Source organism: Pseudorca crassidens, chromosome 5 (assembly GCF_039906515.1).
Source record: "Pseudorca crassidens isolate mPseCra1 chromosome 5, mPseCra1.hap1, whole genome shotgun sequence".
Classification (NCBI taxonomy): domain Eukaryota; kingdom Metazoa; phylum Chordata; class Mammalia; order Artiodactyla; family Delphinidae; genus Pseudorca; species Pseudorca crassidens.
The window spans coordinates 29,686,843-29,712,743 of NC_090300.1; the positions used below are offsets into that span (position 1 = coordinate 29,686,843).

Below are 25,901 nucleotides of genomic sequence, written 5' to 3' on the forward strand. Positions count from 1 at the left end.
GAATTCCCTCAATGACTTCAAATGAGCAATTCCTAAGAAGCAAAGTTTAAATCATTCAATTATCTCACATTCATGCCTGGTCACCTAAATGAGAAACATCTTGAATTTGATATTCAAAGTAAACAATTGAGAATACTTTTTAAACTCTTTGTGGCTTACAATCCTAAAATTGGGGACTTCCCTGGCGGTCCAGTGGTTAGGACTCTGTGCTTCCACTGCAGGGGCATAGGTTCAATCCCTGGTGGGGAATTAAGATTTAGCACGCCTTGCGGTGTGGCCGAAAAAAGAAAAGAAGAAAAATTACACCTAAAATCAATTATTCATCACTGTTTCCTGTGAAAACATCATCCATACCTCCTGCTTTGCAAGGCACTTCTAAGCCCCTTCAAGCGGTTTATTAATTCCATCTACCCCTTTAAGAAACAAACATTTCAAACAATCCCTGACAAACTAGAAGAATAAAAATGACTTCTCCTCGGTTCTTCTTTGTCTGAATAGTTCACTCATATATGTCTGTGTTTCCCCTGATGTTTCATTTTGTTTATATATAAAATTTTTCTCTAAAAACATAAGCTCATTTTAACTGTTTAAAAATAAGCAAGTATCATCCCTTTTCAAAAATCACTTCTTTTCTTTGATAAAACATCTGGCTGCATCTTATTTCAGTCTTGAATCCCACCCACAATCTGAGCCAATCCCTTTGCATTGGCTTATTTCTCTCCATCTGTAACATTTAATCTCCATGCTGAGGTCTGTCCCTTACCTGCCCTGCCCCTGTGAGCCTCCTGTACTCTGACTTGGCCCAGGTGGATTCCCACCTGGCATATGATGGGCAGGAGACCTGGGATGGGCCCCCATGTCTCCACTTATTCCAATTAGATTTTTCTTTCATTGTGTGTAAAAAATTTCCTTCTCAACCACTCCCCAGGAAGCAGCTCTCTTGCTTCTCTCACCTCCTCTGGAACTTTTAATGAAGGTTCAGGTCTTAATAGTTTGTCCTTGGACCAGGAATCATTCGACCTGCTGCTACTTACTGACCGTGATCTTCAATTTAGTATGCCCTTACTATATGCAAGTCAAGCACTATGTGCTTCCTATACGTTATTTCTAGTCTTCACAACAACCCTGCAGAGCTGTGTGACCTTGGACAAGCCACAAAACATCTATGGGCATCAGTTTCCTCTTTTAAAATGTGAATAATAACACCCACAGGAGACTGCATGCTACACTACACCACAGGGCCTTTCTTAGATGGTTGTCTTATTTCTCTACTGTGTCCCCAACATCACCCAGTGCAGGGCTCAATGTATAACTAGAGCTCAACACATACTTACTTGGTGACTGTTTCAATATAGGTATCTTATTCAATTATTTTCCTGAGTTACTTCTAAAACATGAAACAGATTTGCATTTAAAGTTTATCAAAAGCAGTAGGCATTCACATGAAAGAACCAATGCAAGTAGAAGTCACTTTTTAAAATGTCTGATGTTTATAAAGCTAAATCCTGAGATCTCTACTCTTGAAATGCTCTAGTTAATTGAATTTCTGTTAACTGTTGATTAGGTTTTGTTAAACAGACTTAGAAATTTTTATCAAATTTTAATCTACTTTCTTGCCTTAGGAAGAAGAATCTGCAGGACACACCTGTATTCTGCTTTGGTGATTCAGGACTCTACAGTGTCTCTAGGGTAGGGTTTGGAGCTTCAAGGAGCTCACTGAGGATGGAGGATGAGCAGGTGAGTGGCAGGTGTTCTAACCCAGGACTCAACTCCATGGAGGTTTCTTCCTCCTTGCTCCAGATATGGTTGATGTTGTCTTGTAGTTGAGGATTACTGTTAGCTGGATTCCAGTTAACCAAAAAATTTTTGGCCAGTGTTTTTTGTAATTCTTGGTACCTTTACTCAAGGGACAAAACTTTTAAAATAACTTCAGCCAGGTTTCTCACCTTTGGGCCAAGAGAGATTTCCTTAGGCACACATACATCTTAAAAAAAAAAAAAAATATATATATATATATATATATACACACACACACATACACACACACACATATATATATATGGTCACCCCAGATGTATATTTGTGTCATATATATGTATATATATATATTTTTGGGGGGGTGCCTTAAAATTCTCACTTTGGCTGTGCCTTTGAGAAGTGCTAATTCTCCTATAAAGTGCTGACTGGGCAGCCACCTGAAATGAGGGCCACTGTTCAAATCAGTTTCTAAGCCCATATGTCTCCTTCAGGTCTTGAAATAGTCAAGAGATCTACTTCCCAAGATATGTGTGAAGAACTAAAGTGTGCAAGGGCAAGGAAATCTACAAGATGAATACGGATTATCTTCAGTTTCATTTAACTGCAATTGCCAAAGTTATGCATTTTTTTGGGTATTTGAAAAGTTGTTGTCAAAATGTAAGACTGAGGTTTTGAGTAACCAAAACAGGGACCCATATGTAATAACATTTAAATCTGCATGACTGTGGTTCCCAAACTTTGTTGCACACCGGAATCACCCGGGGAGATTTTGAAAATCTAGATGCCCAGGTTGTACTCCAGACCAATTAAAATCTGGGAGTGGGAGTCACATGTTATTATTTTAAAAGATTTCTGGGTGATTCCAAAGTTCAGCAAAGTTTGGGAACTGATGGCATACGGAATTATACAGGTAAGCAATTTGTAGACTACTACCTAAAGAACTCAACTTACAGAATACTTTAATCCCCAGACCTCATGTGTATTTACGTTTAACATGCTTCAACATTATAATGGTAGAGTATTTCAGAAATAATGAAAAGAGACTCTATAAATTAAAAATTATTCTGTAATCTGAAATATTTCCAAAATAGTACAATCCACTCCTTTTTTGCAGGGAGGGGGAAAATCAGAAACATTTATTTCCACGTTCAAAATCCCTTTTATAAGTACAGAAGAAGGAGAAATACTGAAAGATGAAAGGATGAAAAGATATAAACAAAGAAAAACTAAAATGATTGTTTACTAAGAATTGCAAATGCTCGTTTTCTGAGCATACCACAAAGTTCCATTCTCTGTTCTTAGGACTTTGTGTAATTGTCAGGGACATGATGGCAAAGGCTCATGCTTTTAGTTTAGCAAAATAAACCTGAGGGTTCCTTTTCAACCAGGTCTCAGTGAAAACTGAGACTGTACTCTTCTTTATGAAGGAAGAAAGAAAGAATAAAGAAAGGAAGTAAGTTAGGGGGGAAGGGAGGAAGGAAGGAAGGAGAGAAAATATGTCTTAGTGGTGAGCTCACCTATCCTTTGAACTGTTTTGTGGTTGAAATGCCCTTCCTGACTGATCAGTGCTCATTCAACAGATTTTCACGTATTAGGAACATTCGAGGATTATGTCAGCTGAGACTCCTGCTGCCCGTGTGGTAGAGAGAACAACTTATAATAGCAAACATATACCAGACTTAGACGAATTACCCTCCCCGCAACCTGCGGGCCTGTTGGGGTCATTCAATTCGGCAAACAGCCCCGTTTCTATAATCTCTTCCTGCCAAGCTATAGGGACAGCACCTGTTGCAAATCTTTGGAAGAACTGCGTATCTTTATCATCAAATTCAACTCCTCGAACCTCAGAGAAATCTTCAATTTCACCGATATCTTTGGCATAAACCACTGATGGGTCTGGCACAAATGGAGGCTCAACTAGGCCAGCTTCCAGGCGAGGAAAGTTGATGGTTTTGAAGAAATGGTGTTTCCTGGGATCATCAGACTTTTCTCTGTGAAGAAATGAGATGGCCAGCCTGAGACACAGTAACAAACCCAAACAGGAACTGTTCTAGCAATTCAAAATATGTGGCCTTCTTTTCCTAGAATACATTTCATTTTAATTGCAGAGACAATATCACATGAAGAACAATTTAGAAAAATAACAACTTTCAAAACCACCCACAGGGAATTCCCTGACGGTCCAGTGGTTAGGACTCCATGCTTTCGCTGCCAAGGGCCTGGATTCGATCCCTAGTTGGGGAACTAAGGTCCCACGAGCCACAGATGGCCAAAAAAAAAAAAATTTACCCCACACTTCTACTATATGCAGATAGTCACATTTTCATTGTTTGTAGACCACCTTCACACTTAGATGTAATTTTTTTTTTTTTTTTTGCGGTATGCGGGCCTCTCACCGTTGTGGCCCCTCCTGCTGCGGAGCACAGTCTCCGGACGCGCAGACTCAGCGGCCATGGCTCACGGACCCAGCCACTCCGCGGCATGTGGGATCTTCCCGGACCGGGGCACGAACCCGTGTCCCCTGCATCGGCAGGCGGACTCTCAACCACCGCGCCACCCGGGAAGCCCCTGGATGTAATTTTTAAACAGCGAAGTAGTTGACATGACTTTTGTTCTTGGTGTTTCATGGAAACACCAGCAAAATTCAGTGGGGTCAGAACCTGCTTGCCTGCAGCTTCCAAGGCGCTCACTGCCTCTTGCTCTGTCCTTCAGGGTTACATAGAACAAGCGAAGCATGTCTCTTCTTACCTGACCACCACTTACATTTTAAAAGACAGCAGTCAGATCTCCTCACTCTTCATATGACATGATTTCTAGGAGCCCCACCTACCTCCCTCAACTGCCACAGTAATCTTTAAAGACTTTTAAATAATCCATTAGCAATTTTTAGCAGCATAACTGAGCATACATTCGGTGCTCAAGACTACAGTTGTTTGTTATCAAACCCTCCTTCCCCATGCTAGAAATTATTCTAGTATTTGCCTTAGAATATGGGGGGAAAATGTGTGTTTCCAGTTAGTTGTGTAACCTTTTATATTAGTTACCTATTGCTGTGTAACAGATTGCCCCAACATTTAGTGGCTTAAAACAACAAACATTTGGGACTTTCCTGGCGGTCCAGCGGTTAAGATTCTGTGCTCCCAGTGCAGGGGGCCCGGGTTTGATCCCTGGTCAGGGAACTAGATCCCACATGCTACAATTAAGAAAGAGTCCACATGCGGCAAATAAGAGTTCACGTGCTGCAACTAAGAGTCCTCATGCTGCAACTAAAGATCCTTCATGCAGCAATGAAGATCCTGTGTACTGCAGCTAAGACCCAGAGCAGCTAAATAAATGAATAATAAATATTAAAAAAAGGCTTTATTTAAAAAAAACAAAAACATTTATTATTATCTCACAGTTTCTGTGGGGCAAGAATCTAGACTTGGGTTAACTGGGTGCCTCTGACTCAAGGTCTCTAGAGACATCACAGTAAAGCTGTTGGTCAAGGCTGTGGTCTCATCTGAGGGTTCGAGTCGGGTGGGGGGTCAGGGTTGGGGTAAATTGCTTCCAGGCTCACTCATATGGTTATTGGAAAGCCTCCATCCCTCACCATGTGAGCCTCTTCACAGGGCTGCCTGATACCATTGTAACTGTCTTTCTTCAGGACAAATGGTCATAGCAAGAGAGAGATAGAGAGAGAGCTCAAGATATAAGACACAGTATTTTTATTACCTAATCTTAGAAATGACATCTCATTACTTCTGCCACATTCTACTTGTTAGAAGCAAGTCAGTACGTACAAGTAAGTCCAGCCCATGCTTAAGGGAAGGGGTTACTCAAGGGTGTGGATGGCAGGAGGTAGGGATCTTTGGGGACCATATTAGGGGTGGTCTACCATACACTCCTCTTGGTTCTTCTTGAGTCCAAGTTTTAAAGAAATAAAAAGAGGGCTGTTTTGTGGCATCAGGTTCAAACGATTTTTTTCTCTTTTTCATTTTTTTAAAAAGATTTATTATTTATCATTTATTTATTTAATTTATTTATTTATGGCTGCATCGGGTCTTAGTTGCGGCATGCAGGATCTTCGTTGAGGCATATGGGATCTTTCATCATGGCGCACAGGCTTCTCTCTAGTTGTGGTGTGCAGGTTTTCTCTTCTCTAGTTGTGGCATGCAGGCTCCAGGGAGTGTGGGTTCTCTAGTTGAGGTGCACAAGCTCAGTAGTTGTGGCATGCGGGCTTAGTTGCCCCACGGCATGTAGGATCTTAGTTCCCTGACCAGGGATTGAACCCGTGACCCCTGCATTGTAAGGCAGATTATTTACCACTGGACCACTAGGGAAGTCCCCTCTTTTTCTTTTATATGAGTAGGTATGCTGGTCTGACTAAGAGATGTCTTCCTTTTGGAAGAAGTCAATTTCTGTCATAAATCAACCTTAATAAAGTTAATTACATTCACGGTCTTCCCTTTTTCATTTTTGTTCTAGTAATCAGAAAACTTTTAGGAAAGGGATTGAGAGCTTCCCTCATACATCCCCTTCAGAGACTCCCTACTGTGTTTGAGGATTACTGCAGCAGACTCTGTCCAATAAGATGACTAGAGTCTAAACTCAATAATCACGTTACTAATAACAAGTGGAAATGACCAACATTTATGCAGAGCTACACTCTCGGCTAACACAACGTTATGCTCTTCACTTACTTTGTCACATTTAACCATCACAACAACCCTATCTGTCTTTTAACTGTATTTTAAACCTCTTTTAACCTCTTTATACTTGCTTTTGCAGTTATAAATAGCTGTGTATCTGAGAAAGCCAGCAAATATAGGTGAATTTTTCAAAGGAAAAATTGTAGTCAAATATTATTATGGAAAAGAGAAACTCAGTCGAAGGCTTCTGATGTCCAGCAATTCCCCAGTTCTTGTTTTGTGATTCAAGCCTAGCTCCATCCAGAAAGGCCCATCCAGGACTCTTTGGACTTTTCCCATTATGACCCCACTGAAAAGAGAGGTATGGAAAACTGTATCATAAGATACTATAAGGTAACTCTGTTCTCCCCAAAGTCACTGAGTCTCCACGAATTGAAAGAAAGGGAAATGCAGGCTTGCAATCTATTAGAACCTACTGATCAGACTTCCCTGGTGGCACAGTGGTTAAGAATTGGCCTGTCAAAGCAGGGGACACGGGTTCGATCCTTGGTCCAGGAAGATCCCACATGCCACGGAGCAACTAATCCCGTGGCCACAACTACCGAGACCGCCCGCACGCTGCAGCTACTGAAGCCCGTGTGCCTAGAGCCCATGCTCCCCAACAAGAGAGGCCACCGCAATGAGGAGCCCGCGCACCGCAATGAAGAGTAGTCCCTGCTCGCTGCAACTAGAGAAAGTCCACGCACAGCAACGAAGACCCAATGCAGCCAAAAAAAAGGAACCTACTGACCAATGTCTGTGTGGTTTACATCCTGTAGAGTAAGAGCCTTGAGGGAGGGTTACTAAGATGAATTGAAACTTCAAGGACGGATTTTTTTTTTTAAAGTCAGATCTACTGAGGTATAATTTACACAGCAACATTTTAAAGTATCAGAAAGATTTGAGGAATGGGGGTTGGTACCAGATTTTAAATGTGTCAGAACAAGGATAGAGGTAAAATTCCACCCAAGTAGATCAGGAATGAACCTCAGGCCTGTGTGTCTCAAAGAGAACAGAGGAGTTAGAATGGGACCAGGTGCCATGAGGAAGAAGCTTGTACCATCTTGATGGCCGCTGGCAGGTATGAACACACTGTACCAGAGGTCAAGAGGGCACCTTTAAAGTCACTCTGAGCAGATTTAACTTGGATAAAGGAGAGTGCCCATGGGCTCGGTGACCGTGGGGAACTTGCCATACCAGTCCTCACATCAAGATGCACAGTTTTCTTATCTAGGAAATAGACTCACAGATGTAGAGAACAGACTTGCAGTTGCCAAGGGGCAGGGGTGGATTGGGAGTTTGGGATTAGCAGATGCAAACTATTATATACAGGATGGATAAACAACAAGGTCCTGCTGTATAGCACAGGGAACTCTATTCAATATCCTGTGATAAACCATAATGGAAAAGAATATGAAAAAAGAGTATATATATGTATAACTGAATCACTTTGCTGTACAGCAGAGATTAACACAACGTTGTAAATCAACTCTACTTCAATAGAATAAACTTTTTAAAAAAGGCACCGTTCTTAACTAACATCTCAACCAGGCCCAGATGGCCTTGGCGTGTCCATTAGGGATGGCCAACTGCAGCCTTTTTGCAACTAGTCACAGAAGACTGGGGAAAAACGGGCCACATTGAGGTTTTCTTTATGTTCCGCCACATCCCCAACTAGATGCCCCTGGAGGGCGGGGCCCGTGCCTTATGCCCCTTTCCAATAAATATCTGTGGGTGCGGATGCTAACAACAGAAGACTAGGCTCTCCAACTTCTGCTCCTTTCCCTCTGCGTCCACGGGCAAGCTGATCACTTGGCTATTTTGCACTAGCCATGCTTACCTCAGTTGTGTAATTAGAGTGAAGGTTATTTGACTCCTGAACCTTTCCCTGGCAGATTTGTTCAGGGCTCTTTTGGCCCATCATCATGCAGTGCCCTTGGGCAAATAGGGGAGACTATGGAGGGTGGCAGCACCTTTTGTAAGGGCCAAATCAGCAGCTGCAGGGAGACTTCTCCTGCTTATTGAATATATTTCAGAGCATTGACAGGGGCTATTGTGTTACCAAACCCCACACAGAGATTACAATGGATTTTCTAAGAACAGTCAATGAAGGAAAGATACCAGCTGCCCATACACGAGGACCACGCTGTGGGGTTTGGTCTGCCAAGAACAGTGGCTATTGGCCTGAGAAGCACTTAAGTCAGAGACTTGCATGGTTATTTGCCCTTACTTGGCTGCACTGTCTGATTAGAATAAATCCTGAAAAATACTTAAGTCTTCACCTTTTATTTTATTGGAACACGCCATAGTTGACACTATCTGGAGTCCCTGTGAGATGATCAGAAAAGCTTTTGGCTTCTCTGCAAAATTAATTCACAGACCCATCAAGGCAAAAGAGGAGATTCCCTTCAGTGATGTCTAAGGAAGGAGAAGGGTTTTTTTTCTTTCTTTCAAATGCTCGTGAATGCAACAGGGAGGGGGCACTTGACCTCTCCGCTGTGTAACACGTTGTCTAGGTATTTGCTCGGCTTTGGAGGATGCCCACGAAAGCAATCAAACATTATCTCATTTGAATGAATGTTTAAAAAATACAAAGAGTTGAAATGAAAACGTTGGAAGGTTTTCTCTTTCACTGAACAGCTGGTTTTTATATGCTTTCTCTCTAATGTTGTAAACAGTTTTTATACAAAACAGTCACAACAACAAATGCTTTTTGAAAAGGTTTTGCTTGACAGAGCAGCTTCAGGCCATGATCCAGTGTTTTAAGGTGGCGTTTTCCCGAAGAAGTTAGTCAATGTTTCATTTTACAGATTCAAAGTGTGCTTATAGACCGCCTGGAGGGGTGGGATAGGGAGGGTGGGAGGGAGGGAGACGTGAGAGGGAAGAGATATGGGAACATATATATATGTATAACTGATTCACTTTGTTATAAAGCAGAAACTAACACACCATTGTAAAGCAATTATGCTCCAATAAAGATGTAAAAAAAACAAAAACAAAGTGTGCTTATAAAGTACTGAGATAGATTTTTATTCAAAGACACCAAGTGGGTTGTGTTCCCTTCAGGGAAGTCATCTAAAGAGACTGTTCACTTCTTTCACTGCCTTGGCCACTGTTGGTACATTCTCTGATTCCCCCCGCATGGGCTTGAGAGCCAAGATGGTAGAGATGGTCTGTGTTCACCATATCCAGCTTTCCTCTCCTTCCTGGACAGACAGAAAGCAGGACTAGCCAGCTCCCTTGCCCTTAGGCAGGGCCCGAGGACTCCTTCTGTCCAACAGAAGTGTATCTGAAATGACCTGTAAAGTGGGTCTGAGGCAGGACAAAGCTCCCCAGGTTCTCTGCATGCTCTCTTGTTGCCATAGCAACCGAAACCACCAGTTCCAGTGGGGCTGAAAGGTGGAAGCAGCCTGAAGCTCTGAGTCACCATTCAGAAGGGAGATACCTGGAGAACCCCTGGACCCATAAAGGACTTCATATGAATGAGAAATAATCCTTTAGTTTTAAGCCGCTGAGACTTTGGGATTTGCCTGTTATCACAACGTGGCCTATTTTGACCACACTAATACAACAATGTTGGAATCTACACAGGAAAATCACTTCCACATTTTACTTTCACATCAGTGAAGAGTTCCATCTCATTTCAAAATACTCATTTGTTAGTTTCGCTATCTTTGAAATGCTTTGAAAGTCATTAACAAATGAATTTTGTTTCGCTATTTTAAAAAATCAGATCAAAAATAAAAAGCTTGCCTCCATACGTAAACATTGGGAGCTAAGGCAGCCCTGTTCTACAGCCTCCACTGACAACTACTCAGAAGATTTAGAGTAATTTGCCTCTCGAAGTTTTGGTGTAATATTAAAAATCAGTCATATTACTTTATGGTTGTAACTTTCTTTCTGTATGTATTTTTAGATTTTGAAAATTCAGTCCAAGTAATTTAAGACACACGAGCTCGTAGTTTAGTCAAAATATTATCTGATATCACCCTTAGAACTAATTAATAATAATTGCTATCACATTGAATGATTCCTAAGCTATGTTATATCTAACTTTGCAAGCATTATATCTAAACCTCAAAATATCCCACTGAATTAGTTAGGGTTCCTTAGAGAAACAGAACCAAAAGGGCGCTGAAGTGTCCAAAATGCACAACAGTGGCATAAAAATTATTTTGAGCTGAAGTTATTTGAGAGTCAACAGATGCAGGTTTTGAACTCCCCTTTGTCTGCCTTTAAGATAAGCAGAGCCTTGGAAAAAAACTCAACTCATAAATCTTCTCTCCGGGAATTTCAGGAGTTTTGGAACCAGGAAAGATTGACTCTTATCACCAGTGACAGAACTCAGCACCATACCTAAATAGACATTGCCACAAAGCTATCATATCTCCCATCTATTCTTCTAAGGGCCATTTATCTTTCCTAAAAGTCAACTGTTCTCCCATAAGTGCCCTTACCCCACTATTTCAAAGAAGTCATTTGTTTTCCTGTAAGGGACCTTCTCCCCATCCCCCTCCCCTATTAAATGGAATATAAGCCCTCAATTCTAACTGCCACCTAGTAACATTTTTTTTTTTTTGCAGTACGTGGGCCTCTCACTGCCGTGGCCTCTTCCATTGCGGAGCACAGGCTCTGGGCCCTCAGGCTCAGTGGCCCTAGCTCACGGGCCTAGCCGCTCCGTGGCATGTGGGATCTTCCCGGACCGGGGCACGAACCCGTGTCCCCTGCGTCGGCAGGCGGACTCTCAACCACCGCGCCACCAGGGAAGCCCCCTAGTTACACTTTTTTGTGAACTCTTGTGTATGTACATAAATAAAAATCTGTCTTTTCTCTTGTTAATCATCTTTTGGCAGTTTAATTTTTAGGCTTCCATTCCTAAACCTAAGAGGGTAGAAGAAAAGTTCTTTCCTCTCCCCCCAGTACATGTGTATGTATGAGAGAGAGAGAGAGAGAGAGAGAGAGAGAGAGAGAGAGAGAGAGAGGGAGAGAGAGAGGGAGAGGGAGAGGGAGAGAGAGGGAGAGAGAGGGAGAGAGAGGGAGAGAGAGGGAGAGAGAGGGAGAGAGAGGGAGAGAGAGGGAGAGAGAGGGAGAGAGAGAAACAGAGAGAGAGAGAGAGAGGGAGGGAGGGAGAGAGGGAGAGAGGGAGAGAGGGAGGGAGGGAGGGAGAGAGAGAGAGTTTATTTTAAGGAACTGGCTCAGGCAATTGTGGAGGCTTAGCAAGTTCAAATTCTGCAAGGTAGGCTGTGTGGCTGGAGACTCAGGGAAGAGTCACAGTTCAAGTTCAAAGGTGGTTTGCTGGCAGAATTCCTTCTTCTCCCAGGGAGGTCAGTCCTTTCCTATTAAGGCCTTCAACAAATCGCATAAGCCTCATCCACGTAATGAAGAATAACCCGCCTTACTCAAAACCTACTCATTTATGTGTTACTCTTACCTAAAAAATACCTGCACAGAAACTTCTAGAATAGTGTTTGATCAAATATCTGAGTACTGGGGCCTAGTCAAGTTAAGACATAAAATTAACAATCACACCCACAAAAAAACCCCATTTTATATATGAGGGTATTGAGACTCCAAGAAAGTAATTCAGTTGCTTGGGGTAAAATGATCAGTATGTAGCCAAGCTGGGTTGTGAGTCTATGTCTGTGACTTGAAAACCCTTGGTTTTTCTCCTTACATAACACAGTTACTCACTGCCAAGGGTCTTTTCATAGATCAGGTTTTCTTATTTTTTTCTTCTAAAATATCTTGATCTTATTATTCCTTTGTAGGCAATAAAACTTGACTTTCCTCAAAACTAATTTCAACTGTACTTAACATAGCTGGCAACATCATATGTACTAAATAAATATTTGTTGACTGATTAATGATATTTTACAGAGATGTTTAAAGGAGCAGAAACTTTCACTTTAAAATACATCTTGGAGGACTTCCCTGGTAGCGCAGTGGTTAAAAATCCACCTGCCAATGCAGGGGACACGGGTTCAAGCCCTGGTCTGGGAAGATCCCACATGCTGCGGAGCAACTAAGCCCATGTGCCACAACTACTGAGCCCGCGTGCCACAACTACTGAAGCCCGCGTGCCTAGAGCCCATGCTCGGCAACAGGAGAAGCCACCGCAATACGAAGCCAGTGCACGGCAACGAAGAGTAGCCCCCGCTCGTTGCAACTAGAGAAAACCTGCGTGCAGCAACGAAGGCCCAGCACAGCCAAAAATAAATAAATAAATAAAATAAAATTTAAAAACTGCAGTATTTATTTTTAAAAAAATACGTCTTGGAGATTGTTCCATATCAAGTGTTCATAGTGTTTGAAAGTGTTGAAAATACTTAACCACATAATATACAAATAATAACAGGAAAATACTACTACTACTTAATCCCAAGCCTTCGTCATTAATCCAAAGTATTCTCCAAATCCCTGCGGAAATGCTGACATCACTAATCATGTCTTTATATGATAGTTACCTGCTTCCTAAGCGTTGCTCTGGTGTCTTAGCCAAGAAGAGTCTGCAAATGTCTTTTGCTTCCTCTGTGAAATTATCGTGTTGGAATCTGACTTCCTCTTTCAGTGTTCTTTGCTTTAAATCCTCTTTACTGACTTTTTCCTTGTAATCTTTGAATGGTGTTCGTCCAGCAACCATTTCATAAATACTGCATCCCATTGCAAACCAGTCCACAGGATAGGAATAACTCGCTTTTTCCATTAGGATTTCAGGAGCCATATAACCATTGGTTCCGGCCTGTAATGCCCCAAACAAAAACAAAACAAAACAAAACAAAAACACTAATGTGAGTTGAACAGACACTGCTGACAGCCTACTCAATACCCTTTCTCCTTTTCTTTCCTTGTTGAGGGAATCCTAATTTACTTGGAGTGGCCTAACCTATTCTATTCCCTGCTTTCCCAGCAGCCTCTGGTGCAGTCGGGGCGGGCCATGCAATCCATTCTGGCCAATGAGACATAAAGAGGATTTGGTTGGAGTGCATTATGAAAGAGAGAGATACGGCTGATTTTGAAGTGGGAAAATCACCTAGACTCTCTTAGTCCCCTCACCTCATCTATAAGGTAAAACGTTCACACGGCTGTCTCTAAGATCCCCTAAGTCCTGCTTCTGCTTTTTATTCACAGATAATAGAAAATTAGATGCATGATTTTTTTTTAAGTGGAGTTCTTTATTGCTAATATTGGACGTTCACATAATATTATCTAGTCTATGATTTTTTTACTCTGTTTGCTATGTAATGATACTAATATATCAGCCATCTTTGCCTGTTTGTCTCTGCACTGAAAATTTAATACAGAAATTTTAATCCATAAAATTCCACACATGAAACTTCATTTAACATGCAAGACTATATATTGTAGGCACAATTCTACCGGCAATATATACTAAATGACCATTGGGTTAATGTGTGTATATATATGTATATATATTTAAATACATGTAGCATACAATTTACCATCTTACCATTTTAAGTGTTTAGTTAAAGAGTATTAAGTACATTTATGTTGTGCAATGAATCTCCAGAACTCTTCATCTTTAAAAGCTGAAACTCTATATCCATTAAACAATTCCCCATTGGGCTTCCCTGGTGGTGCAGTGGTTAAGAATCCGCCTGCCAATGTAGGGGACACGGGTTCGAGCCCTGGTCTGGGAAGATCCCACATGCCATGGAGCAACTAAGCCCGTGCACCACAACTACTGAGCCTGTGCTCTACAGCCCATGAACCACAACTACTGAGCCCACGTGCCACAACTGCTGAAGAGCCTAGAGCCTATGCTCTGCAACAAGAGAAGCCACCGCAATGAGAAGCCTGAGCACTGCAACAAAGAGTAGCCCCTGCTCGCCGCAACTAGAGAAAGCCCGCGTGAAGCAACGAAGACCCAACACAGCCAAAGAAAACAAAGCAAAACAAAAAAAAAACCCCAAAAACAATTCCCCATTATCCCAACTGCCCAGGCCCTGGCAACCACCGTTCTACTTTCTGTCTCTATGAATCTGACAATTCTAGGTACCTCATATAAGTGGAATCATGCAGCATCTGTCTTTTGTAACTGAGTATAATTTCAATACGTTCATTCATTCAACAGATATTTAATGAACACCTGCAACATATCTTGCAATTATAAAGTATATATTTACATTATGTTTTCATAAAAACTAAGCTGCTTTTGATTAAAGTATAATGTATAACCTTTGCAGCACTTAAAAATGCAAAGAACACCGTAAAACGACAATAAGCTTCTATTAATATTTACATAAAAATGAGAACATAAATTATTGGCAGAGTTGTGAGAAACAGATGTGCTCTGTAATTTGACTCCGATTTTTAGGAGAGCAGTAAGACACAGAGCATAGACAATGAGATGTATCAACTGTTCCTGTTCTTCAACCAGGTCACTTGACTTTGGAGCAAGTAGCTCAAAGAATTGATTCAGAAGAAAGGGAAAGGAATCTACATCGCGACGTTTGTAGCGTCATTATTCTTAACGGTTGCAAGCTGGAAACACCCAATGCCTTTCAATAAAGACAATAGACCAGGAGACTTCCCTGGCAGTCCAGTGGTTAAGACTCTGTACTCCCACTGTAGGGGGCATGCCCACGTGCCCGCCACGCAACCAAAAAAAAAAAAATAGACTAGAGTCTAGTGTTAATACCAAGAAGTGCATATATGTAATGGGTTTTGCATACTGATTATACTGATTATAAATGTGAATTCAGTACATCAAAAAAGGTTAGAAAGTATTTTTAGTTGTTTACTGGGTGATTATTTTTCTGTCTAGTTGCTTAAATATATGTTTTTAATGTACACAATATATGTAATACCTTAGGAACATTAAATTTCACGGATGATTTTTACATGGATAACAACAATGAAAAACATAAATGACCTAAGCACTAATGAGGAGTAGTTGGCTTGAGCAAGAAAATTGTGGAAGTGACCTTGGTCTGACAGGCTGGGCATGAGTCAGCATGGCACTGCTGTTTTCGTAGGAGTGTGTATGTAATTTGGGTGACCATATGTTCCGGTTGGCCTGGGACAACAGTTTACATCTGTTGTCCTGGCATCTTGTCCAGAGTTACGTCTGCCAAAACAAAAGGGTGCTGTAGGCTCCTCTGAGGCCCAGGATACAGTCTTACTCATCTTTGTATCAAACTGGGTATTTACCCCCCGAGCCTCCCTTGCTGCACGCCCAACAAAATGTTTCTTACGTAAACAATAGTGAAGATGGTAACTAGATGTTTTCCATCCACTATCCAACAAATATTTGTTAAGCCACACCCTGCAGTGATTTCTAGGGATACCAAGACATACTAGGCCTGGCCCCTGACCTTGAGGATTTATAGGCTGGTGGAGACAGGTCAAAAGGTTAATTCAGTAAAGGAGGGTAAATGCCTTAATGGGAGTGGAAAACAAACATAGGGAGGCCAGAGGGTGTGTGTGTGTGTGTGTGTGTGTGTGTGTGTGTGCGCGTGTCAATGTGTGTGTTGGGGATACTTTACTGAAAAGTGACAGCTGAGCTGAATTATGAGGGAAGAACCTTCTCACAAAGAGAAGGCTGTCCAGGTAACGGACATGTGTAAGAGATGGAGTCCGGAAAAATGTGGGGTGCTTGGGGAACTTTAAGTAATTTGGCATTTCTGGAGTATAAGCTCTGTGGGATGCAATGGTGGGAGGGGAGACTGGAGGGGGAGATGTAGATGAAATTGAGAAACATTGTCTGCCAAGGTGGCGAAAGTCCATTCCCAGGCTCCCTTTTCCCTTTGTCCCTTTACTATAGAGCCAGAAGGCTAAGCACTCCATCTCCCGACCTCACATGTTGCACCGAGGGTGGCCATGTGGTAATGTGATATGAGCTTCACTTGAGAGGTGTGCAAGGTGAAGGCACTGACGGTTGGGAAAAAGCTTAAAAAATGGGGGAAATATCCAGTGAGAACACGAGTAAAACTTCAAGTAAGTCCTTCATAATGTTTAGTTTTCATGTAAGAAATACACACTCATTTTTTAAATATCTCATTTTTAAAAGCTCATTCTCTAATTTTAAGTACTTTGGAAAGGAAAAAAGTAATATTTATCAGAGGAAAAAGAAAGTTAACTAGGCCAGAAAATAAGATATATATTTATAAATTTCTTATGTCAGAGAGCATGGTATTAAAAATGTGAAGGTCAAAGCACATGTTGACCTGCAAATTTTTCATCATTGCTCTTATTATCTTATGTAACCTCACCCTGAATGACTCAGAATTTTGTGTGCTCAACAACAACGACAAAATGGGAGAAATACATGAAAGATGTAAGATGGATTAATGGATCAACAGAGGGGTGGATAGATGGATGGACATGTGATAAAGCAAGTCTAATAAAACGTTAATAATGCACAATGGAATATTGTTCAGCTATAAAAAAGAATGAAGTATTGACACGTTATGACATGGATGAACCCTGAAAACATTATGCTAAGTGAAAGAAGCCAGTCGTCAAAGGCCACTTCCTGTAGGATTCCACTGAAATGCAGTATCTAAAATTGCATGCAACCAATTTTAGTGTTGTTTAGGGTTGGCAGAAGGGGAATGCGAGTGATTGCTAATGGGTAGGGGGTTTCTTTTGGGGGTGCAGAAAATATTCTAAAATTGTGATAATGTTTGTATATCTCTGTGAATATACTAGAAACCATTGAACTGTACACTTTAAATGGGTCAATTTTATGGTATTTAAATTATATCTCAATAAAGGTGTTTAAAATGTCAAAGGTAAACTCTAGGTCATGGGTGTACAGGTGCTCGTTGTGAATTCCTTCAACTTCCCTGTATGTCTGAAAGTTTTCATAATAGAATGCACAGGGGAAAAAGGAGTAAGGGGTGGGGGGATGTGATGCCAGACGTTACCACACTGGCTGCTAGTTCATCAGGCACATGAAACTCTTCTGCAAGAGTCACAAGGAAGAACCACAGGGGAGAGCAGAGGAGGGGCATCTATCGGCCCAGCTCCCTCCCATCTCCTACTTCCATTAGTCAATAGTTAACCCCATATGATATCACTTATACGTGGAATCTAAAAAATACAACAAACTAGTGAATATAACAAAAAAGAAGCAGACTCACAGATACAGAGAACAAAGTAGTGGTTACCAGTGGGGCAAGGGAAGTGGGGAGGGGCAGTACAGGGGTAGGGCTTTAAGAGGTACAAACTAACAGGTATAAACTAAGCTACAAGGATATATTGTACAACATAGGGAATATAGCCAATATTTTATAATAACTATAAATGGAGTATGACCTTTAAAAATTGTGGATCACTATACTGTACACCTATAACATATAATATTGTACAACGATATTTCAATTAAAAAAGAGAAATGTCATTTTGAATTCTCTGACATGTAAATGTTTAATCATATATTGAAATTATACATCACTAAAAATAATAAAAAATAGAATTGTTAAAGCATGAAATAAAAAAGAATTATCCCAAAGCTAGCTTGTCTCTATTTCCAGATATGTCATCCAGACCCTTAGCAGTTGCCTGGAAAACCAGGTCCCACATCATACTACAGTATAATATTTCACCCAGCTCTAAAAGTGGAGGAACAACTTGGCCTACAAGTGGTGTCAACAGGGTGTTGCCCGAGAGAGAGGAAAGGAGGCCGTAGAGAGAATGTAAGAGGGTGTGTGAGGTCTGTGGCCCAGTACACCAACTTCATGAAATTTCTCAGTGACAGGCTTTGCTGTGAGGTATTTTTCATCCCTGGTGCTGGCTACTGGCCGGTCTCTCAATCGAGAAACTAGTGGCTGTCAGTATTGGGAAATTTTCTGAAATTATTTCTTTGATCATTTTCTCCCTTTCATTTTCTTTCTTCTCTCTCCCCTCCCCCCTTTTTTAAAATCCTGAACTTATCCTTTGTGTTTCTTATTTTTGCTCCTACTTTCTATCTCTTTGTCTTCTGTTTTCTTTCTTTTTTTTCTGGGAGACTTCCTCAATTTTTCTTCTAACTCCTCTATTTTTTTAAAGTACTTTAATAATGGGAAATTTCACACATACACAAAAGAAGACACTAGAATAATAAACCCAGTGTACTCTATACCCAGCTTCAACAATTATCGACACATGACCAATCTTGTTTCCTGTGTCCCTACTCAAGCCCAATGTCCCCCACCCCTGCCACTAACTTAGATATCATTTGTAAGTATTTCACTATGAATCTTTAAAAGATAAGGTCACTTAAAAAAACAAGCAAATAAACACAAAGCACTGCAAACACCATTATCTCACTTTAAACATAACAATAATTCTTGAATATTATCAAATATCTGGACATATTTATACTTTCCCAATTGTCCTATACAATTGCCCCCTAAATAGTTTGTTTAAATTTAGGTCCAAGTAAGGTTCATACAGTGTGATTGATTGATATGTCTCTTAAATCTTCAGGACTATATACGTTTTTCCTCTTTCTCTCCTCATCGCCTGCAAGATTTTGTTGGGAAAAAAAACTGGTTCAACTGCAGTTTCCCACAGTCAGATTTTGCTGACTGCATTCCTGTGGTGTTATTTAACATGTTCCTCTATTCTTTGTATTTCCTGTAAGTTGAGAGCTAGATCAACTTACAGGAAATAGCTAGATCTAGAAACTTCTACTGAACTTTTCATTTCTTGCAAATATGTTTTTATTAACATACAATTAACACAGAATAATGTGCTTATACTTCGGGTTCAGTACATTTTGATAATTGACTACACCCATGTAAATACAACCCAAACAAGATAAAGAACATTTCCATTCATTTCCTTTGTGCCCCTTCTGGTTCATTCTCCTCCCCTCTTGCCAGGCAACCACTTTCTGATTTCCGTCACCATATATTAGTTTTGTTTGCTCTTGGATTTCACGTAGATGGGACTGTATGGTAGAAACTCTTCTGTGTCTGACCTTTTTTTAACATAATGTTTTTGAGATTCATCCACGTTGTTCTGAAAACATATTTATATATTTTTAATTTCCAAATGTCCTTGTTCTTCTCTGAATGTTCTTTGTTTTACAACATCTGTCCTTGTTTCATGGATGCAGTATCTTCCCTTAAATCTCAAAAGATATTAATTGTAGGTTTTTAAAAAATTGTTCTTTTCTACTCCCCGCATTGTTCCTGTTTCCTACAATTTCTTTCTTCTGTTTGTTTTGGCATTGTCTTTCATTTTGGAGGGTTTTTTCAAATGACAAGTGATCTTTGACTCTCTGTTTATATTTAAGAGTGTGACACCAAAATGCTGACAAGAAGCTGGTCAACTGATGGGCTTCACTGTAGGGTGATTATGCCAGGCCTGTCACTGGGGACCCTACCTGTATCTGTAGACCTTCTGTGTTAGGCTGCTCAGTTTCCCCAGAGGGAGATCCTCCAACATCCCACCTGAGAGGTGTCAGTCTGTTTGCCCTCACTGTGGGAGCTGAGATGGGAAAGGGGCTGAGGGTCTCCCTGTATGTAGTATTTCATTCTCTACAGCTCTGAGTTGGGCTATATGTTCCTGGGTCATGCTTCTCCCTGGCTCAGTCTCTTGGGCTGGGGTGGGAGAGGCATGAAGAAAGACTATAAACAACATCCCACTGCATTTCACACGGTGGTGATTGGTAAGTTCTACTCAGCCACATTTACTGTGAGCTTGCTCCGTGTGTGGCAAGTTTCCAGCGAGCAGATTTCAGAGGCGAGTGACTTCAAGGATTAAAATCGCTAATCAGGACACTGGATAGACATCAGTTGCTCAGTAGAAGGTGTAGGGTACAAAGTGGGCAGCATATGCCAGTCGTGAACAAAGGATTGTGAGACACACACCGGGAGAAAAATTGGAAATAATAATGGGCAATACTTATTGAGTGTTTATTACATGCTAAATATTTTGTCAAGTGCTTAACGTGAACTTCTTGTTTAATCTTCATGATAAACCTATGAGATAGAGCCTATTTTATCCTCCATTTTGCAGATTAGAAAACTAAACCACAGGGAGGTTAAATCTTGCCTAAGGTCACCCACCCAAGATTCACGCACAGGCTTGCACTGTGAACCACTACATTACACTGCCTCTGCGGAAACAGGCGAGGTAGCCTTTTCTTATCCTTCCAAGTTCCCTTCAGGATTTCTTTTCTCCCTCTAGAGTATCCCCCTTCCCTCTCCCCATCTGCCAGGTACTAAGTCCTCATCTTGGTCCGTTCTTGCTTAAGCTGCTTCTCTTCTTTTCCCAACAAGTTCTCTGTTCTTTGCCGGCATCACTGCTCAGGCAAGCTGGCTAGCCTGCTCCACACCACAGAGGTTGCTGGTCGGTGGGCACCAGACCCTGAGCCATGCTGGGACCAACTTGGTCCCACCCCCAGGAAACAAGTGAAGAATCGCCGGCCGTCTTTACGGCACTATAACCCCTTGGAATCTTGGAAAGAGCGCTAATGGCATGCAGGGTAACCTCAGATTCATTCCAAATAATTATCAGGACTCTACCTCTTGGCCCTAAAGACAGAAAATGTCGGTGATGGAATTCTGAAGGGCACCACCTCCTTGAAGAGTGGAGGTATTTCACAGAGGAGAAGAATGGAATTAGCAGCGTACGCCAGAGTCCAAGCGCCCAAATTCCATCGCGGCCTCCAGCTGAAAAAATGAATTGCCTGCCCTTTATGCCATTTGTCTTCGGCATGTGAACTGCCTCCTCAGAGTGGGGTGGGAGGAGAGAACGGGCCAAGCAGCATGGGGCAAGGTCTAACCACGCTGACCTCTCGTGGCTCAGTTTAACTCCTGCAGTTGCAAAGGGCGCCCCCGCACGTCAGTCTCTGTGGCGTCAAAACAACCCCTTTCAGATCGTGAGACCAGGAACTGCCATTGCCAGGGCTGTAGGGATCACTCGAGCGTCAGCAGCAACAGAACTCCGTGGTGGGTTTTGTGTAGAGTTTAACTTTTTTTTTTTTTTGCTTCATTTTGTTTTGCTTTGGTTCTAGAGCGCCCTTTGGTGGGTCCACTCCGTCAGCACCTGGTCAGGCAACACAAAGTATGCCCAGCATTCAGGGCATCAAGCATCAGGAGGCCAGATGGGGTCCAAACCCCTCCCCCCGGTGGGCAGCAAGAAGTCCATCTACCACTGTCATCACATGTGGGTTGCTTAGTCCCATCAGGGCCACCTGTCACCTACAGGTGTCCAGACTTTGAGGAAGGTGGATCAGAGCCAGCTCATGGGGACCTGTGCGGACACCCCCTTCCTTGCTCTTGCTGTTGGATGCTGGCTTCCACTGACCCTGCAGTTGTTGTCACTCTCACCCCTGGGCCCATGGGAGCTAAGTGGCAGGGCCCAGGCGGGGCGGGGTCTGCACATTGAGTAGCCAGGTGTGGCTCTGGGCAGGAGCGAACTGTGACCTCATCCGCAGTGATGAGAACAGGGTGTGGCCTTTCAGTGGGGGGCTCAGAGGGCATAGTTCTCATCCGACTAGTTTTAAACGTCCATTAAGAAGTGTGCGTGTCCCCGCGCATGCTTGCGTGTGTATGTGCAGGTTCTTCAAGGTCAAGGTCACTTCCAGGTCCCAGTGAACCTGAAAAGTTGGCAACCTTAAATTCCATCATTAAAGGAAATGCCTGTATCCTGGTGCCCTTGGTGTGGCCAGGCCAGGCTGGATTTACTGAGCCGCGTGGGGAGAAAGACGCCGTCAAGGAAGCTGTTTCTGCGTTTCCCGATGGCCCAGCAAACTGGCCGGCGGAGCAAGAAACCGCCCGCGGATTCCTCTTCCCCCCAGTTCATCACAAACCAGATCCACTCGACAGCACAATCCAAACAGAAGAGGGAATCAGAATGTACATCTTTTGTTTGCCGTGGCAGGAGAACTGTTGAGCAGAGGAAAAAAACAAGCTGAGCTTAGCGCTATCGGCTGTTTCCTGGGGCTCGCTCCTTCCTTCCTCCGAGGGGGGCCCGGCCGCTTTGTTCTCGTTCCCAGCTGCTCCTCTGCGCCTTTAAGCGGTGGCCTTTGCAGACCTCAGAGGAATGCGGCCCGGGACCCCAGGGGACTTTGCTCCAAGGCTCCGCCCTGTGTGCTCAGCCCCGGGCTGCAGCCTCCAGAGCACGGACCTAACTTTTGCTCCTTGCCCTCCCGCCCCGTCGCTTTCTGCCAGCCGCTTCCTGGGCAGGAGAGGGAGCCTCACCAGAGGGGCTTTCCTGCTCTCCCTGACACCCCTGGGAAGAGGGGATCCAAAAGAGGGATCCCTGCAAGAACGAACTCTGCAGCTATACGGTCTGGCATCGGTCTGCTCTGGTGCAGATCTCAGCTCTCCCAATTACTAGCTGGTCACCCCCAGGCCAGTTACTCAACCTCTCTGAGCTTCACCGCTCTTACCTCATAGGACTGTGATGAAGATTAAAGCCATAAGACACACGGCTTGCCTTTCCAAAGCCTGGCACACAGCAGGCCCTCAATAGGGGTTAGCCACGCTGGTCACCAAGCCAGGCTCTGGTTGTCTCAGGCAGGGCAGCTACGCAAAAAGAAAAACCCAGAAGCCTCTAAGACTCCATCAGACTGAAAGACGGGCCTGGTACATCATCAGAGATCAATAGCTGGGATTCTTCCACTGGAGTGTGTTCTTCGGTGGTTTCACATTCTGCGAATCTGTCCAGCAGCAGGCTGATGCCTATTTTCCATGGTGACTCGAAGACACTCAGAATAAAATCACAGACGAAGCTCCACGTGGCTGTGAGGAAGTGAGACAATAGCACGTGGCTGCTCGACTCAGCTTCCAGGCGAGCTGCGCCTTCATCCACTGCCCACCCGGCTGCAGCCTCGGGGTCCTGCTGGCTCCTAGTGTCCCTCAGAGAACAGAGCATGGCAGCAAAGGTCCTCAGAGGGGAGCAGTATCAATCAGGCTCAGAGAAGAGGCATGACTTGTCTGGGGTCACATGCAGGGCTATGGCGAGCCTAAGCGGCACATCTGGGCCAGTTAGAAGGAGGTTCTCCGCCTGGGTTTGTGGTCAGCCTGTGCGTCTGTACACAGCAGCCACAGTAAGTGGCAGAACCAGATTGGCAGACTCACTCTCCTTCCATCTTTTTGATCCCGTGGACCGTATTTCGTCAGCTGCACTTGATCTGAAAGGATGCTCTGAGCTTCCAATGTGTTTACCTCAAATCAGGTGAGGCGGCAACCGTTTGTTCCCTGGATCGCATCATCGTGCATGACAGCCCTCTCCTGCCACACCCCGCGAGCCTCATGACCCTCTTTCTCTCCTCACTGCCACAACTCAACAGACAATGTGCCAGTCTGGCACTTCCCACGGAAGATGGAGGGCCAACCCATGCTCCGCGCACCGAGCCACGCGCAGTGCCAGATTCTCTTCCCTTTCCCCTCTGTTTCCTGTATCTGTGAGTCTGTTTCTGTTTTGCATATACATTCCCTTGTACTATCTTTTACATTCTCCATATAAGTGGTATTATACAGTCTTTGTCTTTGACTTAGTTCACTAAGCATAATATTCTCTAGGCTCATCCATGTTGCTGCATACGGCAGGATTCCATTCCTTTTTATGAAGGAGTAATATTCCATTTTACATATATATTATACCCCCATCTTCTTAAGCCAACTGTCTGTTGATGGGTGTTTCCACGTCCTGGCTATTGTAAATACTGCTGCCGTGAACATTGCACTCCTCTCCTCCTTACCCTCATACCAACTCCCTCTTCCTGTTGGCCCTTCCAAGGCTGATTTTGTCACTTTCCTGCCTGGAAACCTTCAGTGGCTCCCCAGCACCCTTGGCATTGGGCTCGAATGCCCTTGTCTGACTCCTGCAGCCTCCTAGGGCCTGACACAGGCTCCGCTCTCGGTAGCACCTGTTGTCTCCCTCACAGCCCGTGACTCCACCTCCAGACAGCTGCAGAGTCACACTGTCCTCGGCCGAGCCCCAGGCCTCTGGCCAGGGTTTTCACTGCAGCACTACGGACACGGTGGATCATTATTTGTGGGGAGGGGCTGTGGTGTGCGTTGTAAGACGTTCGCAGCATCCCTGGCCTTTACCCAGTAGATGCCAGTAGCAACTCCCCAGTCATGACAACCAAAAAGGTCTCCAGACATTGTCAAAGGGCTCTAGGGGCCAAAATCGCCCTCAGTTGAGGACCACCACCCTATGCTGATCCCTGTGCCAAGCCCACTCTCCTTTCTCTTCACCTGCTTCACTTTTTTTGTTTTAACATCTTTATTGGAGTATAACTGCTTTACAGTGTTGTGCTAGTTTCTGCTTTATAACAAAGTGAATCGGTTATACATATACATATGTTCCCATATGTCTTCCCGCTTGCGTCTCCCTCCCTCCCACCCTCCCTATCCCACCCCTCCAGGCGGTCACAAAGCACCGAGCTGATCTCCCTGTGCTATGCGGCTGCTTGTCACTAGCTATCTACCCTACGTTTGGTAGTGTATATATGTCCATGCCACTCTCTCACTTTGTCACAGCTTACCCTTCCCCCACCCCAAATCCTCAAGTCCATTCTCTAGTAGGTCTGTGTCTTTATTCCTGTCTTACCCCTAGGTTCTTCATGACATTTTTTTTCCCTTAAATTCCATATACATGTGTTAGCATACGGTATTTGTCTTTCTCTTTCTGACTTGCTTCACTCTGTATGACAGACTCTAGGTCCATCTACCTCACTACAAATAACTCAGTTTCGTTTCTTTTTATGGCTGAGTAATATTCCACTGTATATATGTGCCACATCTTCTTTATCCATTCATCTGTCGATGGACACTTAGGTTGCTTCCATGTCCTGGCTCTTGTAAATAGAGCTGCAATGAACATTGTGGTACATGTCTCTTTTTGAATTATGGTTTTCTTAAGGGTATATGCCCAGTAGTGGGATTGCTGGATCATACAGTAGTTCTATTTTTAGTTTTTCAAGGAACCTCCATACTGTTCTCTGCAGTGGCTGTATCAATTTACATTCCCACCAACAGTGCAAGAGGGTTCCCTTTTCTCCACACCCTCTCCAGCATTTATTGTTTCTAGATATTTTGATGATGACCTGCCTCACTTCTGTTTGCCTTGTAAGTCTCGACTCAGTTGTCATTTCCTCCTGAAAGCCCCTCCTGACCCCATGACCCAATGTCGGGCTGGTGCCCTTCCTATGCACTCAGCTTGGACAGTCTGACTGCTGTACTGTCAGGGCCCTTTGACTTATCAGTCTCTTCCCTGTCCTCGGCTTCATGAAGGCAGGCATTTGCTTGCCTGGTATCCTGTTGTACTCAGGGCCAGGTCTGTACCTGTGACATGACCTCACCTAGTAAATCACCCTCGACAGCCCTCTCTCCCTTAGCCCATGTCCAAACGATCACTGAGGCCCAGTCATTCTGGAATCTCTTCCCAGTTCAAACACTGTGCTCTGGCTCCACCACCCCTCCTGCTGGCTGAGCTGCCATCATCTCTCACCTGGATTACAAATGACCACAATCCACCCGAATCCCTTCTGATCTGCTCTCA

The 25,901-nt window shown here is 43.3% G+C and overlaps 1 protein-coding gene across 1 annotated transcript in view; it reads right to left on the reverse strand.

Annotated features, from left to right (window-relative positions):
* Window positions 1–3,412: 3,412 nt before the first annotated feature.
* The window catches only part of GRK7 (G protein-coupled receptor kinase 7), a 34,810-nt gene continuing 12,321 nt past the window's right edge, over window positions 3,413–25,901 (reverse strand). The window contains exons 3-4 of the mRNA XM_067737206.1: window positions 12,893–13,167; window positions 3,413–3,749 (exon numbers count right to left, since the gene is read on the reverse strand). Of these exons, the coding sequence (XP_067593307.1) occupies window positions 3,413–3,749; window positions 12,893–13,167 (612 nt within the window). The remainder of the gene's footprint in view (window positions 3,750–12,892; window positions 13,168–25,901) is intronic.